This window comes from Topomyia yanbarensis, chromosome 2 (assembly GCF_030247195.1).
Source record: "Topomyia yanbarensis strain Yona2022 chromosome 2, ASM3024719v1, whole genome shotgun sequence".
NCBI classification, from domain to species: domain Eukaryota; kingdom Metazoa; phylum Arthropoda; class Insecta; order Diptera; family Culicidae; genus Topomyia; species Topomyia yanbarensis.
The window spans coordinates 21,892,232-21,910,819 of NC_080671.1; the positions used below are offsets into that span (position 1 = coordinate 21,892,232).

Here is an 18,588-nt window from a genome sequence, read left to right on the forward strand (position 1 = left end):
GTAAATTGTGATCTGTAAAATTTATTGTATTTTTTTGTATTTTTATTGTAAAGTTCTGAAGATGGCTGAAATTATAATCGAGTAAGCTGAAACGTCAACAGTAAGAGTTTTTTTTTTAATATAATCACCGAAAAATATCAATAAAAAACGATAGCGTATAACATTACTGCACCAATATCATAAAATACCTTCGTTCAAAAGCTCCCCTACATTTTGTACAAAAACAACATCCCGATAGCTTCCCTCGACTTGAATCCCTCCCCCATGTTCGAGGGCTTTTCCGAGGGCATCATAACAAACATTGTTCATTCTATCGATTTTCCCTACTATCCACCCAACTGTCATTCAGAAGGAGAAAAAATCGTCATTCAGCAGCCATTTCCAATCGATGCGTGTTCGTGATTTTAATACTTCTGACAAAAGCAGGTGGAGTTTTGAGCTTATTATTGATTTGCATTTGATAAACGAAGGCAAAAACTAGTAGCCGTACGAGTATTTAATAATTTCTAGTGGTAAATAGTGTGAGCTACAATTAAAGCAGGAATTATAAAACAACTATTGCTATGAAAATATTCATCTATCTAGAAGCAGCTGGTTAATGTGTTCCATGTTATGGTTTTGGATGAGGAACTATGAAACTCTAGTAAAATACCTAAGATGGCTAACGCACGCTAAAGTGTAAGGACATGTCTAAAAAAAATTATGAAAAGGGCAGAACAACAGGATTTTCGAATTCTCATTAGTGTTATGTTATTGTATATTGTTTACTTTTGAATGTGTTAGTTATCCTAGAACACAGATAAAAGTTACTATAGGCGCGAAGCGTTCATGCAGGTTCATGAACCTACTAGAAAGTGTTTAAAGACTGTCATATTACTGACGTGAGCAAATCGATACAAACAAACAAACCAAAGGTGAATCGGGAAAGAAATGATAAACTTCAATTGGTTTGGCAGTGCGATCTGCCTAATTTCCTTGCTAGCGCTATATTTGAGCACGGTCACCGGACAAGCTTTGGGCGGGTTTCCCGCGCAGCACTCGATTACCAAGCGAATGGATCTCGAGACCTGTTTGGGTAAGAATTGATGATCCCCCTTCTGCATTGCACCATTCGAGCTCGAGCTTGAGCTGCGAAGTGCCTCGAAACATTGCAAACATTAGACATGATGATACATGGTGTGGTTGATCAATGCGATTTACTTGTAATTTCAGTGCACTTCGATATCCACTTGAACACGATCATTCGCACCGAGGAGTCACGCTCGATGGGTGCCAAGTTTCTGGACGACGCCGACGTTAGCTCAAGGGAACAGTGCCTGCGGCTGTGCTGCGAGACCGAGAACTGTGACGTGTTTGTGTTCGAGGAGAAGGTACGTGCCGGGGTGTGAATTATAGAGGGGTCTTAATCGAAAAGGTGTGTAATCGTTTGAACTACGTTTTGCAATGATTGTGGTTTTCTATTGCTTATGTTAGTTCGACGCATTGGGTCGCTGGTTCAACATAAAAAACAACCCTTCTAAGAGAATTTACAACTAAAACCAAAATTAAATAATCTTTGAAATCATTTGATTGTATTCATTTCAAAATCATTAATCAAAATAGCGTCCATTATTTCTATTTGAAGTATTCGCTCAAATGAAAGAATGAATAGAGGTTCTTTTGCGGCATGCGGGTTATTGAAATATCGGGTGCGGATTATTAATGTGATTTGCATTTTCGTATTGCTGAAAGTAGTCCACGCGATATTGTTTGCACAATGGGGAAATACAAAAATTTAAATTAAAATCTTAAAAAATGCAGCTCTCAAACAACGCAAACAACGAGTTTTGAATATAGTTACTATATTCATAGTTAGACGGAGACACTGAGCGAAGCCAATCGAGCATGACGTTACATAACATGTTCTTTTTGAATGTATATGGAAAAGGTATTGTGATTATGGTCATAATTATTTTACTCTTTCCTTGTGTTATCGAATATAGAGAAACGAAAGGAACAAACAAAAATTCTGTAGCACCAAGAGATATTAGCACAAGTATGAAATCATATCATCATATCTTCAAATTGGTTTTTCTATTCGTACATGTAAAGTTCTTACTCACGACGACAATGAAATTATTAAGCTAGAGCTTGAACATTTGCATGGGATGCCAGTGTTTTTTCCTGAAATAGGAGCTGCAAGTTTTCCGGCTTTTGTGTCCGCCTAACTCTGAATAGTAACACCTGGATGTAGCTTAGCTAGTCATCATATGCGCCGAGTCTAACTGTTTTCATGGCAGCAATAAATTTCGGAATCCGAATTGACCTCGGACGACCTATAGACGCCTTCGTGGATAGTTGTCCTTTCTCGAGTACTTTTTCAAATGGACGTAAGTAACAATGAGAAATTCTCTTTGAGGTCTTTCTCTTCTGTTCATTACTCGGCCATTTCAACATTTACTACTCTACTCTTTGCATAATATTGTAGTAAAAACCGTCGGCTTTCGATATGTACTGGAAAATTACTACAAAGTGTTGTAATGACGTCGTAATAAACGAAAGAGAAAGTAAACAAAGAGAGGCTCTCAATGTTACTTACGTCCATTTGAAAAAGTACTCGAGCTTTCTTTTCTCGGTCTAAAATCCCTCTTACGATCCACCAAGATACTTCTACCGCGATTAAAATATCTTTTTGCGACATTTGCGCGTGGGAATAAGCTGCGCGACGAATGAGCTGCCACTTCGTCATGAGGCAGCTGTCAAACTAAGTCTTTCTTATATAGAATGGTTATGCACAATGATGCAAAATGCCTACCTTTTCTACGGCTGTAATATTTCTGCCCACATTCTCCTTTCTTATACGACGCTGCTGTCGTTCGCTAGTACAGGACGCTCAGCGCTGCACGGCAGCCTGTGTGCAAAGCAGTAACATGACAAAAAATACTGCCCCCAGTACAGCCCCCAGACGCGAGCGGTACAAGCTGTCTTTACTTATTTTACATTTTTTAATATTTTCAATCTATTTAATATTTTTAATCACAAACGACGACAATGAATGCGGTTCATTTACGCCACGACTGGCATCAACGCTGTTTCGTTTGGAATTCCAATTTAACTGTCAATGTCATTCCAAACGAACAAGAGAGTTGTCAATCGTAAATGCTTAGCATTATGTGGCATTGTGTGTAAGGAAGTATTGTTATCCAATCTATTAAAATTGCTAAATCTTTTTTAAGATAAAAGGTACATCCTCAAATCAAATGTGTTACAATACCATTGTGTTTAGAAACGCTACCGAGAAAATGGCATGGTTTGATGGGAGGACGAAATTCAGCATCAGGGTTACGAATATCAAATGATGCAAACGTTTAAAATGAAAGTCGTTCTGTTATTGTTCTGAATCAGCAAAACAAAGAAAAGCTTCTTTTTCTTGCCATTTCACAAGACAGGAACATATGTACGTGACTTCAACCACGCATCTTTTTGTTGTGGATCCGCTTCCAATCGAAAAAATCGCAATTATTCTTGTTTTAATGTGGTTTTGCTGCTGCGAAATTCTATTCCATGTTTTAGCTGGTCGAGAAACTCAGATTCCAGAAGTTGTAGTAGATTTTTATTTTGACCAAAAGAAACAAACGGAATAACAACAAACCAGTTTTGTGAGGCTTGCACATTTGTAGTGTTGCTTGTGATCAGCAGTTTGGTTGCCAGTTGAATTGTTTTCACTGAATTAAGATGGCGCCTCTTTGTTATTCTAGTCTCTTTAGGGCAAACTTTACTACGTCACAATCGCACCGAGCAGTCGGAATACAGTAGCAAAACAAAAATGTATTTTACTGCTATACGGAAAAATGTACTCAGTTTGGCTACCGTTCTGACAAGAGCAGTAGTGATGCGTCGCTGTAGAGGGCTGTATGGCTTGCGCACATGTAAATATACCGGAAAAATGAAGTTTACTGGTACCGTTCGCATCCCTGGTTATGCAATCACTCTCACAATCGTCAATCTAATCCCAGAGATGGCTGGATCGAATTGCACAAACTTAGTCTCAAAAGAAAGGTACAAACCATTGGCTGCTATTGAATTTTGTGTCGATCGGAATTCCGGTTCCGGATTGAAGAGTAAGGCCACACACCAACTTTCTCCTCCCTTAGGGCCAATTTCTTCACCCTCGCTTAATTTTGAACCAGGTTCACCAGTACGTTTAAACCAGAGTGCATGTAGGGAGAGTGACGACCTGTAAACTAAAGAAAAATAATTGTTTTGGCAAGAAAATTTTCTGTTGGCAGCACTGGCGCTGCTCTAGCCCAGGGTGACTTTTCGATTGTTCTTGTTTTGTTCTGCTTTAGTTGGCTGGTTTATTCAATTTGCATATTGCGTAAATTACATTTAAGCAAGCATCGGTTACATAAACGTGCGATTTTTTTCGAAAATGAAGCGTTGCGCAAGGTTCTTTACTGTACGAATAAAACAACTCCTGAATTCAAGAACATAGGGTTCTTTCGTTTTCCAGCGGATAAAGATCTGCAAGCTACTTGGAAAAAGTTTTGTGTACTTCCAGGTAATTTTGAAGTTACAGCTAGTTGCCGAGTGGTACACAATGTAGCAAACCCGCCATGACTGTAAGCGCAGTGACAATAGTCTAATAAAAATCTATCCCGGCATTCGAAAGGCAAACAGAGATGAACAGCAGCAATCATCATTGATTGATGCTAATCGTCGACAGGTTTCCAGTGGTGATCTTGCGTGGCTTTTTTGTCGGTTCTCACGGTAAAGATGGACAAGTCTATCTATGACAAGACACATGCTGGTGAACTCGGGTGATTCGTAGTTATGCTGCCTAAGCTCGACCCTCATCAGCAAAGACATAAGTTAAGCCCGTAAGATATTAAGCCTGTTCTAATGACCCTGCCACTTCTAGCTTTCCGATCTGTATACTTCACATCCTTGCTCTCACTTCTCTAATTTTCATAACTTTCCCTATCCAGTAATCTCTAGCTAATTGAATGTCGTTAAAATGTAAAAAAGAAAAAATGACTAACGTAGTCGAAATAAGAAAAGGAAAAATAAAACCAAGTTATAGCTGTTCAAAGTTCGATAGATCGAATTAAATGCCAAAAATCATTTTATTGCCAACACTGCGGGTGTACCAATGATATTTCATATAGCATTCCAAAATAACATAACGATGAAATAAAACATACTGTATCCCTTTGCCTTGACTTTTATCAATAGAAGTTACGTTACAGACTGAATCAACTGATGTCGAGTTGATATGTCAGAGGATTGCATTGATTATATTTCAGTTTAATACGCACTATGATTTGATGGGATGCTCATTCCGATCACGAGGCGTAAAGCTAATTTCAACATGAAATCCACCAGATCCCTAGTTCAACAGCAATTTTTGCTTCTGGTGATCGAACAGCGGCTCACACCATTAATTTTGGTGAGTGTTGCCTCCTAGTGGCCAACCTATGACAAAAAATTCAATTTATTTTAAATTACATCGTAAATCCCTTTGCGTTCACTTTTGGCAAAATGCTTTTATGCGCTTATAAACAATACTCCGAACTGCCATTCTGCCAATTTATAGACTGATGCTGATGCTAGTGCGGCAGCTGCGCGAACGGTCTAAAGATGGTTACACTTCGAGTATCGTATCCTGTGAATTGGTCGAGAAATGTGCGATAAAAAGAGAAACAGTGACCACTGTGCACTGAAAAATAGAAAACCGTAACAGTAATTGCCTTTCATGCAATACTGATTATGTTCAAAACCATTACCCAAGCAGAAGTATTGAATTGCTGTCGAATGTAATGTTCATACAACATCCCAGCATATATCGATAATGACACCATTGAAGTTAAGCTACATGACCTGGCACCGTGTACCAATGCTGGCATTTTTAAACAACATATTTCAAAATACGGAGAAGTAGATACTGTTAAGGAGACGGTCCAACGACGTTCGTGTGGTGTGCACGCGTCCGATAAAACCTATCCCCTTCTACGTGACCATTCGATGCAAATCAAGCCAATATGGCCAATAATTCGCTAAATTGGAACACTACTTACTGTTATTAAAAGTTTAAGGATCCTACTTCACAGTGTAGAAGCCATTTACTTAAAAAATGGTTTGTACTATAATTGCATAATATAATCATTATTGTTGTGTTGTGTTTCAACACAAAAGCAAACAAAATCATCGCGCATGGAAATAAAAATACTTTGTATATTACAATACACATACGAGAAGATTGTTCATAAATAGGCAGCATCAATTACGACATGGACGTAAACGACAAAGCTAAAGAAGGCAGATGGACTGGCGCCCAAGTCGCGGAGGACAACAAAGCTAATGCATCACCGCCAAGAAAAAGGATCGCCACACGCAGCAGCAAGCTGGGTCAACAAGACCCGAAGGACAGACAGTATAATTTTGTTTATTTTTTACACTCGTTAAAACATAAACAATCTACGGTTCAGTTGGGCTCAATGGGCTGAATGGCGTCAAATAAATTAAAAGAAAGAAAATTTAAAAACAAATATCCATTTTACTTAAAACTAGCCTAATTTTTATGTTTTATCGATACAATTCAAAAAGGTTTACCTTTGAGGGTAATACCCACTGCAAACGACTTGAGGGATAATCGATCGGATTAAGATCTGGTGATTTTACTGGATTACCTCCCACCCACCAATGAAGCAAATTTGTGTCCATTAAAACTGCCCAATTGTTCAGCGATTTTTCCGTCATCGCATACCCTACCGTATTGCTTACAGTCGAAATGCTGGAGAGTGACGACTTTTTTCATCCGTAAATAAAACCTTTTCGCGTATTCTATTCGCTGCCCTTGTTAATAATTCCTTCGCCCTATTTACTCTCTCCAGTTTTTGCTTTGATGTCAGTTCTTGTATTTTTGGATCTAGTATGGCTTGGTATTGAGATTAAGCTTGATTTTCAATATTCGATATTTTTAGATCTTTCGCCAATTTATTTGCACTGTAGCGAGGATTTCTTTGTAAACGCTTCTTTAATTTTCGAACACTAGCAGAGGAGCTAACAGTGACGAGACGTCAATCTCCATACCCTTTCTAGATAGAATCGGTCTCTTGGTATCCTCTAAAGGTGCGGTACACAGTCTCTGTCTCTCTCACTATCTCTCTCACATTATCTCTCACACATTCTCTCCCCCCCCCCCCCTCTCTTCGCATCAAAACCCGTAAGCGCTACCATCACTTGATCTGCCCAACTCCAACCATCTACATTATGTCAAGATTTACCAAGAGGGATCGGCTTGGGTGGAATTGTTCAGCTCTCCACGTTAGAGTATAGCGTATATGTACCACCACGAGCCGTAGAGTTTAACGGTGTGCAAGCGCTTTCTGCTTCTGATATAATTGTTGTTCTTTTGTACTTTCGACAAACGCTTCATCCAGAATAGAAGTAAAAAATGAATTTAAAATATATACCTACTGGTAACTTGTTCAGTTTTCCTAGTGACGAATTATGTCCGATTCACCACGTATTCTCAAAAATATACAGCGACGTTAGGGTAATTTCGGAATAGTTTCCGATTCTTGTAAGAATAGAGATTCTGTTATGCCAGATTTATCTTACACGGCCAGAGTATTTTAGGCTTCCAGACAAATAGACAAACCTATCATTCTGCCAGATTTTCAAACTATAAAAGTTGTTACGCAAAAGTTTTGAAAATCGGGGCCATAGTTTCTCAGCTTTGAAAAACGAAAACTTCAACGAATAAATGCTTTTTTTGAAAATAAAACTTTCAAGAATAAACCTCAGTGAAATAAATTCATTGCATGGAAATGAATAAAAAAAACTGTTTCTAAAAATGGGAGTATGCCCATGAGAAATATGAAGGCACTGATTGATATATGAGCGTACATAAGCTTCGCAAAACTTTGCTGAAGACTTTGTGGAAACAACAACGAGACCCAGAAGATACTTTTGTTTACCATTTGATTCGCCACAATAAACAAGATTTATTCATATTGAATTGATTGTTGGAAATGTGCAGCAATTACTCCAATCGAAAATTTACTGCTATTACCTTTTCAACCGACTGTAAAATATAACCGGAATTTGGTTTCTCTCACTTTTTCCATTTCAGAATCAGGGCACCTGTTTCCTTTTCCAGTGTGGACCGCCAACCGATTTCCATTGCAAATTCACTCGTCATTCAAACTACACTAGCGCGGTGCTGAAGATCCCATCTGTAGAACCACCACCTCCGGCATTGGTCAATCAGATCCATTCTGTGGTCCAGCCGCCTCAGGTATCCAGTTTACCCAAACTCTCACAGCACGAGCTAGAATTGGTTAATCTGAAAGCACCAAAATCAGCTCTTAGAAGGTATCCACATATATCGCAGCTTACTTGCGTGATAAATAATTATTATATTTCGGTTTCCACAGTGACCTTACAACAACTACTTTGCTTCCACCTCTCGGCGTTCAACTCGGGCAACTCCCCACCACAACCACAGCAAGACCCATAACACCATCCCAGTGTGGTCACTACGAATTTCCGTGCCACTCGGGAGAGTGTATTGCCGTGTACAATGCCTGCGACGGGATTCCCCAGTGCGCCGACGGTAGTGACGAGGGACCAGAATGTCGACGACCTCCACCAGTGAAACCCTTCCAACCTGTTCAAATTCCTGCGAGCGATGGCCAGATGAATCCTATGCCACTATCGAACACCCCAATTTTCCCAGCCGACCTGCAGCAGCAGCAGTTGAGGGGACTTCAGCAGCAGCAGGAGGAGCAGAAGATGGCTCATCAGATGCCGCACAACCGGGAAGATCCTATGACGGCACCGAAAGCATGGCCCCGACCACTGGTCAATTCTCAGGGATCGTATGTGGGTAAGTGAAACAGTGGCCTTCGTTTCGACTTATGTTTTTTTTTTCAAGCCGAATTGAGGTAATTTCCATCCCTAACTTGTTTTCCTATATAAGCCTTCGAACACAACTAAGTATATATAGCAGATCTCATCAACTTCCCCCATTCCAGATACTGCCGATAGCCGCATATTCAACCACAAAGGAGGTCTTCAGCTCGCATCCAACCAAAATTCTCCTCTTCAATACCAGGACTCTCTTCCGGACACCAGTTACGTTCCTAACATCCCCAGAAACAGTCCATATTTGCCACTCCAAGGTGGGTATCAATCTGGTCCTGCTCAGTGGACCGATCCACGACTGTCTGCTCCCCCGAGACAAATGTGGCCTAACCAACCTTCAATAGCCCAGGAACAGTACATTCAGCCCCCGCCTCAGCATCAACCGGATCCAGTTCAACCACCGCCTCAGCCTGCACAAATATTACCCCCTCAGCAACAGTTGCCTCAGCAGCAACAAACCGCACCGGTCAATCCAAATTCAACCGGGGATCAATCTAAACCAATTACCGCAAACATCGAGGCCCCGAAAAAGTCCCCTGAAACACATAAATCTGCCTCGAAAATATCAGAGGAATATGACTCCGATGAAGATCAATACCAGGATGGCAAAAGCTCCAACGAGTATCAAGAGGAAGAGAAACCGGACCCTCCACAAAAGAAGAAACAACGAAAACATCACAAACAACAGCATGGCGAGGAACATAAGAAAAAGAATAAGTCTAAAACAACCAAAAAAGATAAAGCTACCGGACATGAAGGCAGTGATCATGCGGCTCCCGTCCATGAACATCTCAAGATGTTGCGAAACGATCTGGAGATTGAATTTGCAGACCACGATGGACTGGCGGAACGACCTGGTGGAGCGGTACTTTCCCTAACGCTTGGTATGTTTCACAATATAAATGGTTGCAGCACTTGTTTTACTAAAATTATTTTTTTTATGACAGGAGCCATACTAACTGCAGCTTTAGCTATCCTAATAGGATGTCGCATGAAGGTAGCCCGACGAAGGATACGACGACAGGGCAAATCGTCCTACGCCCACGATGCGGATTTCCTTGTGAATGGAATGTATTTGTAGTAAGCACTTGTAGAATATAAATCGGGAGTGTCTATTGGTTGTTATCAAAACTAGTTTGATTCATTTGAAAACATTTTAAAAGGTACATCCTAGCTTCAAGAAACATTTCATTAGATTGTAAGAAATTATGCTTTCTGTTTGCCAGCCACATTTTTTTGTTAATAAAAATTTATTGGAACTCCTACTTCATGCACTTTGATTTCTTCTGGGCTGAAATGTCCAAAAAGCCTTGAGCATCGATTTGATTTAAAGCGATATTTTCTTGAACAGAAAAGTTTCTTAACTTTTGTGTATCGACCTCGTGTCATCATTAGCTGACAGACCGACTTGACCGCCAACTAGACACTATAAGACACAAAAATGGAACACTATGTGTAGTGTTGTCGGAACTGATGTCCCAAAAGAACAGAAGTTCTGGTTTGCTGATAAAACCATAGAGAAAAAGAAACTGGGGCTCTAAGATGTTTCCCCCTAGAAAACGAATTGAATTATACCAAATTTCATGCATAAATTCCTAACTTTATTAAGTCGGTTTTTATGTTTTTAATTCGTTTTTGCCAAAAACACAAACGTTTGAATTATTAAAATTAAGAATTGTACTCTCATTCATAAATTTGGTATAATTCAAATACCAACCACCAAAGATACCGATCACAAGACTCAATGTGCTGTCTGCTTCTGCCCGATCCAGCGGAAAGCGAACAAAGACAGTTACTTTTATCATGCGTGCATTGTCTAATGAACAAAGAAAACCATTACTTTTGTTTTCTGTCGTAATTCTCTATCGAGATGAGTGAGTCGCATTAGTAAGAAGTCGGGCAAAAATACCCCCTGGAATGCGAAATCCTCCCAAATCAAAACAACACTATCCCAAGCTATCCTGACTGGAGAAATCGCACGATCCGCTTAGTACCGACACATTCAAAGGCGTTTCCCCAACTACACTCGTATGTACACAGACGGATTCAAAAAGGACGATGGGGTTGGAATCGGAGTCGGCAATAACGGAACCACTTGGATACTCAGTTTTCTCCGCCAAAGCCGCTGCCATCGCCTGAGCAATATCCCAAAAATCAGAAAACACAGCAACCGTTATCTTCACCGACTCTGTTATGATACTCCGCCCACTTGAAGCTGGCCAATGCCGACACCCATTCGTCCAAGCCATTGAAATAACCACCGATTTATTCACCACCCTCTGCCAACCACCTGTCAGCCCAGGGCCGCCTAACCAGACTTCGGACCGGGTACGCCAAGATCTCCTATGCCCACATTATTTCCAACACCCAACCTCCCACATGCACCACCTGCCAGACCCGGAAGACAGTTAAACACACTATTTTGAACTCCCGGACCTCCGAGAAAGATACGACCTCCCGATCTCAATCCGCGACATCCTGGCCGACGACCCTGTAAGGGAAGAGGTCGTCCTAGCTTTCTGAAAAAAGCCGAACTGTTTAACAGCATCTAAACCTAAACTCAGCACCCACATCAACGATGGGCCCTCTACCACACCCCCGGTGCTGGAGAGGTTGCTCATGGCCCAATACAAAAATCAAGCCGCAGCAACACTACTCCCAAGATCCAGTGTGGACCCTCCATCACGTGGCCCAATCATACGCAACGACACAACTCAGCCTGTTTCTCCAGTTCGATGAAAAGATTCAATTCAATTTTCTTTTACATTCTTTCTCTAGATGATTGAGGTTATGTTTCGTTTGAGCTGCACGTGGATCAACGGCGGTTGGATCTATATCGGTTAGATTCGGTAGCGTAGTTGGCGGAAGCGGAATATTCTGGCTTTCTTGCGTGTTCATCGTCGTGCACCAGGAACATTACTAATCCTTCTATTTCTGGCCATCGTCAAACCCTAGGCATCCGTAATGGAACTAATTGCGACATCCTTCACATTCAATGTTGTTCGACAGATGGCAACGTCCAACCAATGGAACCAGCGGCGAATGACTAAACCCTTTCAATAATCTTTGAAGATTTGTGGGAATCGTTTCGGAATCATGAGAGCGAAGTTAAACTTGGTGACATACAAAAATATGCTTCAAAGCTGTAAATGTTTATATTCTATATAATTTGTCCGTAAACACAACTGACTTACTTAGATTAGTTTCCTTCAATTTTTTTAATCGAACAACTTTGTTTTTAATAATTCTTACGAACAATGCTTTCTAGATGACAAGTGTTTCCTCACTGACAAGTGTTTTCTAGCTGACGTGTAAGGAGCAGGAAGTAACAACTGATCTCACATTAGCGTGAAGGCCGGGACAGACTGGTAAAATGAGCAGGCTGAAGGCGATCGTAGTGGCCTTTTGCGCAGTACCGTAATTTGCCCCATCATACCCCGACCCGCAATACTGGTCCGTCTAAGTCGATGGATCGATGTTATCATCTGTACGCATCTCTAGAATAACAAACTTAGTAACTGGCCGCCGTAGTACTCCTGCTGCAGTCTTCACTATGGTTTGGCGCACATGACCGTCCCTGCCTCGAATGATCGATAGAATTCGTCCGCGGATCCACCCGTTTTGAACTGCCTCGTCGATGATAACCACAAAGTCACCTGGTACTGGTGCCTAAATGTTCTTGAACCACTTCGTTCGTCTAGCGATCGTGGGAGGGTATTCCTTTACCCAACGCCGTCAAAATTCGTCAACCATGTGTCCAGCAAGCCTCCAATTAATCCTCGATGTTTCTTTCGATTCGATAAGTTGTTGCTACCTTTGTATCACTCCATTTGAATTCAGCAGCAAGAAGTGGTTCGGAGTTAGTGCTTCTTAATCGTCTGCTTCTGAGGAGATGAAAGTCAACGGTCGTGAATGAATTATGGTAGCAAAGGTATCTTCACTCGGGTTCTTACAGGTACTAATGGTTGCAAATGTCGTCCTCACTGAACTGACTAGCCGCCTCAACGAACCCCCTCCCTCCTATGTGTGGGACAGATGGCGGGTTGAACATCCATTTAGTGTTGACATTGATGAATGTTTCAGCGTTTCAGCTTGCGATAGGCTGACGAATTTAACCCATTCATGCCCATGTTGTTTGTGGACAGCAACGTTTTTCAACAGCTATAACTTTTCATTGGAGCTAGATTTGCTCACAAAAACAAGTAAGACTAATAAATGTGACTGTTGCCTTTCATTTGAGCATTAACAGTTACCAGGATCAGCTCTAGAACCGAAGTTATTGCAATTAGTCTGATTGGATTCCGATGGAGCAGTGCTGCCAGGGACAGTTTACGTTGATGATGGAAAATGAATTTTTCATATATCTTCGGTATGGTGCAATATTATTGAAAACTGATAAAGCTTATCAATTTGGGCTGTCTTTGGCTATGTTTTTCACGCAATTGGACTATTGTAAATATTGTAGGAGACTTGTATTGAGCATTAAAAGGTAAAAATTGAGCAGCTTCTAGCACTGCAAGGGAAGCACCTATCTTTATGAAAAAAGGCTTTTCGTGTTTCTTGATCCCACCGTTTTCAAGGAAAAATAGTTTTAAAACCTTGGCGCTCTCAGTGAGCGCCTTGGAAATTTGATTCATTGTTCGCTAGATATTTCAAGCGGTGATCCACGACGTACGATGAAGCGTCGAATAGCCATCTTGCAGGGCACGTTTTCAGCAGCTGCTACCTCCTCGTTTGTGAGACGATCGACTTCTCTCAACTGCCTGATCGTCTGTCGGCAACTCCCAGCGAATCGGCATGCATAAGCTATCGGACGCATTTCGAGAAGTGGTGAGCATCTCAGGGCGCATTTGCGGCCATTCCGTAGTTGTGCGTTTAAGGACTTCCGGACCATTAAACCAGCAACTTCTTATGAAAAGTTTTGGCCCTTTTCCCACTTCGTCGCTAAAGCCACTACGTTGAACATAGCAGCCCATCGTAAGATGCCACGCTTCATCGTGACAGCTGCTCCAACATCCACGCTGCTGGAATAAACAAATATATCACCTTTAGCAAACCAGGACATTCCTAGAACTCGTTCGACGTAACGGCCTTTATCCCAGTTGATGAGCTTCTCTAAGGGGTTATCTTGTTACCCGCCGACCTGTCGCAGGACTTCCGTTGAATCGAACAGCCAACTACTTATTTTGAATCCGCGCCTTTGATGTACAAATGCGACGTCCTTGGCAACCTTAATCGCATTGTCCTCGGTGTCAAAACTATCGAGATAGTCGTCCATATAATGCCAACGTTGGATAACGTCATCCCGTGAAACTGCTTGGCGTTATTACCGGCGTTGAGGATTTTGATAAACTGGGCGGAGCACGGATAACGTGATGACCCGAATGTGGCGACCTCCATAATAAACGCCCGCGGCTGCTATTCCGGATTGTTTCGCCATAAAAACCTTTGGGGGTCTCTATCTTCCTTCCTTATTTTGGTTTGATTGAACCTATCGCCTCCCTGTACGACCTTCCATACGCGGTACCCGCCGAGAGCAGTTGAAAGTGAAGCGGTTAGTTCCGACCCCTTAAGCAGCATCGTATTTAGTAAAACATCACGTTGGCAGCCGCATCCTAGACCAGGTGAACTTTGGTATCCCAACATGTGATGTCGCAGGTTCTCGGCGATACTCGAATTCGACTTCAAACGCCTCTCGAAGCACTCCAATCTACGAACTGCCATGCCGTAGCTATCGGGAAATTGATCGTAGTCATAACGCTACAATAATCCTGTTTCAAAACCTATTTTCGCTCGTTTTGTTGTTTGTTCCAGAATACTATTGACCCATTTGTCTTCTTCCAAGTCCTAACCACTGTCGACTGACACGCCAAGACGTTCCACAGTGAAATATTGTTTGACCATCTCGTGCAGCTCGTTGTCCGATGAACACTCGCAGATATGTAAGTTGAAACTTGTAGGCTTTCCTCTGCCTACCGCAGGACTGTAGACAGTCCAACCTAAACGGGTCTTCGCGGCGATGGATTCTTCTTGTTGACCTTCGTTGTTGCTGTCAGGTGTGGATCTTACTCCTTGTTCTTTTCGACTGTTCCAGGTGTGAGTGGAATAAACATCAATTTGTTTTCCTTAGTTCCCTGTGTTTTTGCGCTGCGAGTTTATTGTCTTGTATGGCGAACATTTAGGTGTCGGTGATCCGACAGGCTAGGTACGTCAGAAACGTTCCAACTCTTTATATTTTCCGCTATTTGAGCGCTGCATAACGTGAGGTCTAGTACTTCACTCCTAACAGCGTTCATAAATATAGGTACAGCTCCCTAGTTACATACATTGACATCATTTTACGAAAGGCATTCTAGTAGGTACTCACCTCTGGTATTTATATCCGTGCTACACTGGTATTTATATCAGTACCGGCCTGAGAGCATAATTTCCGCCTTCCTTTTTGACGCCATTTTTTTAAAGAACTTCTGTTTCCGCTGTTTCCACGAATTGTCGAACGCGTCCGTTCGTAAATGAATTATTTTCCAAAAGAACGAAAATATTTTCAAAGCCTACTTTTACAGGTGAGTCGTTTTTCCGTTATACCCACGCTCTCTCTCTTTCTCTCCTAGAGTTTCTCCCATCGTCTTTCCGTTCGCACACTCTCATTTAACACTCATATCCATGGCAACCGTCGTACCATGAAAAGTACCGTTTTCACATTTGGTATCTCACCTTGCTTCTCAGGGTTGCTTATCGACTGAACAGTTACCTTCACTCATCGAAGACTTATTATTATAATAGTACACTAATTTGATCGCACTATTTTTTGTAATTTTATTTTCCTTAATTACATCTATATATCCGCTACACCCCATATTGTGCGATGTGCATTGGCATCACACCCAATGATAAAGGGCTTGTTTGTGCTTCTGCAGTACTTTACGAGGGCAATGGAATAATTGGAGAGAATTTTACTGCTCTGTTTATCAAAAATGCAGCTCTTGGCGTGGGCTGTACGTTACAATAAACTATCTTGTGAGCTGAGGTATTTAAGCCAAAGATTTTGTGCTTATTTGCCCACGGGTCCTGTAGAAGAGCGATGTCTAGTCGATCTTTGGTGAACCTCCGGGCAAGGACGCTTGTGACACCTTTTGCCTGGTGGAGGTTCACTTGAATACAGCGAATGTTGCTCATTTTTTCAGTGTTTCTTTACCGTCGATTTTTAGGTCCAATGCTTCGTTCTCTTTATTGTACCGACGGCTAGTCACAGGCTGTGTGCTGCTGAACCTTCGCCTGCAGGGGATTTTCGATCCTTTCCTTACGTATCAGTTCGTGAGGATACGAATTGATGAACAGCTGTTTAGAGCAGCGATGAAATTTGCTTCCGTTAAATTCGAAACCTCGATTCTCTGTATACAGCGTGGTGAGATAGGAAACAGCCGTCATCGGGTTTGTCGAAGACTTCGACTATGTGGCCCAGAGCCTGGTATTAAGCCATAAATTCGGTATAACGAGTCACCAAGTAGACCTTTGTTATCGTTGAATGGTAAGCTGACAGTGTACTGACCGCTATCGTCGCGAGAATGTGTTTCTACGAAATGCTTCTCAATGACTTGCTCCTTTGGTGTCAGTGACGACGCTTCCTGGACTGTTTCCAATTCCCAGAACTTCACTAGAATACGATTTATATGCTCTTCACGCAGATTGTGGAACAGATGAGTGTTCCTTGACGGACCCACTGAAGATCCAACCAAGTTCGGTCTCAACCAACATAGGACTTCCAGCTGCAAGCTTCATATGACCGTTTTTTATGAGACTAAAGAAAAGTTCTGCCCCGATGATCATTTGGATTTGATTGGGAACATGAAACGATAGATCAGCCAAGGCAACACCAGCGGGAATTAATCAAGGACGGATGTCCACTTGCATCATCGGTAAGTTGGTGGTAATTGTTGGAACTACCAGAAAACCTAGAAAGACATTGAAAGAATTAATGCGTGAGTTAATCTTAGTGCAAAGTCTGTTTTTAACGCGAGTTTTGGCGTTATTAAGTCCACTGATGTGTAGGTTTATGCGTTCCATGGTTAGGTTTAACAGTTTAGCAAACGCCTCGGAAATTAGATTCGAGTCATACCCTGAGTCTAACAAAGCACGGCACGTATAACGCGTTTCCATATCCGCTCACAAGCACTTCTGCAATCGAAAGTAGCACCGGCGATGTCGCACAGTTCACTGATCCAGCTGGCACAGTGAATTCCTGATTTTCGTCTGGTTTCGCAGATGGCTCGTTAGGTTCGAAAAAACGGAAACGGAAAAAACGGACGGAATATCGAACAGGAAACAAACATTTTCAGCTGTTTAACCAACTCGTGCAGTTTCAAAAAAGCTATTTTTGATTTGTATAAGTTGTATTTAGTACGAGACAATTTTCATAGACCTACCGAGGAATATCGAAGAACAGTTAGTACGTACGTACGTGTTCAACGTATTGCTCGTTTGGAGAGTTCCCTCAATCACGGTGATGGGACAGTCGAACCCGAATGCGGAATAGAGGTATTCTGATTCCCCGATAGCCTTGTTCAAATGGGTTTCGGTACGGACACCGGCCGTTCTCATTTCCTTCTCGATAAGTTTTCGCACAATCCTGATAGCTCGCGGTGAGCGCTTTTTGTAAACGACCGGTTAAAGTTGATGGTTCACACGCGGTTCATAACTTCGTTGATTGCGAATTTAGCCATTTCCTCCGTCTTTGCCTAGTCCAGTGCAGACGCCTAACAGGAACTGGTTAAACAAAAGAGGCTGAACTTTTAATTAATTGCGACGTATATTCCTTTATGCAGCTTGAAGCGTCCTCGAAAAATCCCAGTTAAGTTCAGCCGGAAATTAACTGGAATTCTGGCTTGTTCCAGTTAGTGTTCCGGCTCCAGTGACACAACCGATTCTAACTAGAATCGGTTGTGTCACTGAAGCCGGAATGCGATCTGGAACCAGCCAGAATTCCTGTTAATTTCCGGCTGAGCTTAACTGGGATGGAACTTGACCAGGGATGCCAGGGAATATTTTGTGAAATCTGTGTACAGACTTCATCTTTGGCAGGTTCAGCAAAGCGTCTCCATGCGTATCGACTATAAGTCGTTCGTCTTCGTACGCATCCTGTAGCACCTTCCAGGTTGCAGAATATTCATTAGTATTAATGACATCCTGATCGATCTTATGATGGTCTGGAATATGCACTTGAAAGAGTACCGGTTTCCAAACTACCATCGAAGGTTGCAGATGAGGTGTCGAGTTGTTCCTGCCTACCGGCTGCTAAGGTGGATGCTAAGGGGGATTGAAAACGGGTGCCAACCGTTCCTCCTTTGTATTCCATTCGGCCATCTCCGACTGGATCCTCACGTACAGCGAATCAAACATCTCCTCAGTCTGGATGTTGGTGCGCTTGAAGTCCTCTCGCTGGTCTCGGAGAACTACATCACAGATCTCCAAATATGGTTTCTCCAATTCGTCGTAACAACATCGAAGATTCTCCAGCTGCGGGTTCAACCAGTGAATATTTTTTATCGGGCAGGCAATCCCTGACCAAAACTGTCCGAATTTAGCTCAGTTGGATTGGTTTTTAGAGGGCATCACGTGCTTTAATAAAGACGCGTGCTTTCGTTATAAAGCGTTAATTTTTACTGTCGTGATAAAAAAAAA

General features: G+C 41.9%; 1 protein-coding gene across 2 annotated transcripts; it reads left to right on the forward strand.

Moving 5' to 3' along the window:
- The first annotated feature begins 341 nt into the window (after positions 1-341).
- Positions 342-10,175, forward strand: LOC131679298 (RNA-binding protein 33). 2 transcript variants are annotated; one of them, XM_058960008.1, is made up of 7 exons: positions 342-1,075; positions 1,213-1,370; positions 8,117-8,358; positions 8,421-8,872; positions 9,021-9,167; positions 9,255-9,794; positions 9,858-10,175. In XM_058960008.1, the coding sequence occupies exons 1-7, from the start codon at positions 931-933 to the stop codon at positions 9,989-9,991; spliced, it is 1,818 nt and encodes a 605-aa protein (XP_058815991.1). In that variant the 5' UTR covers positions 342-930; the 3' UTR covers positions 9,992-10,175. The 2 variants fall into 2 exon arrangements, with proteins under 2 accessions (XP_058815991.1, XP_058815990.1); XM_058960007.1 differs by having other exon boundaries at positions 343-1,075; positions 9,021-9,794.
- Positions 10,176-18,588: the final 8,413 nt, after the last annotated feature.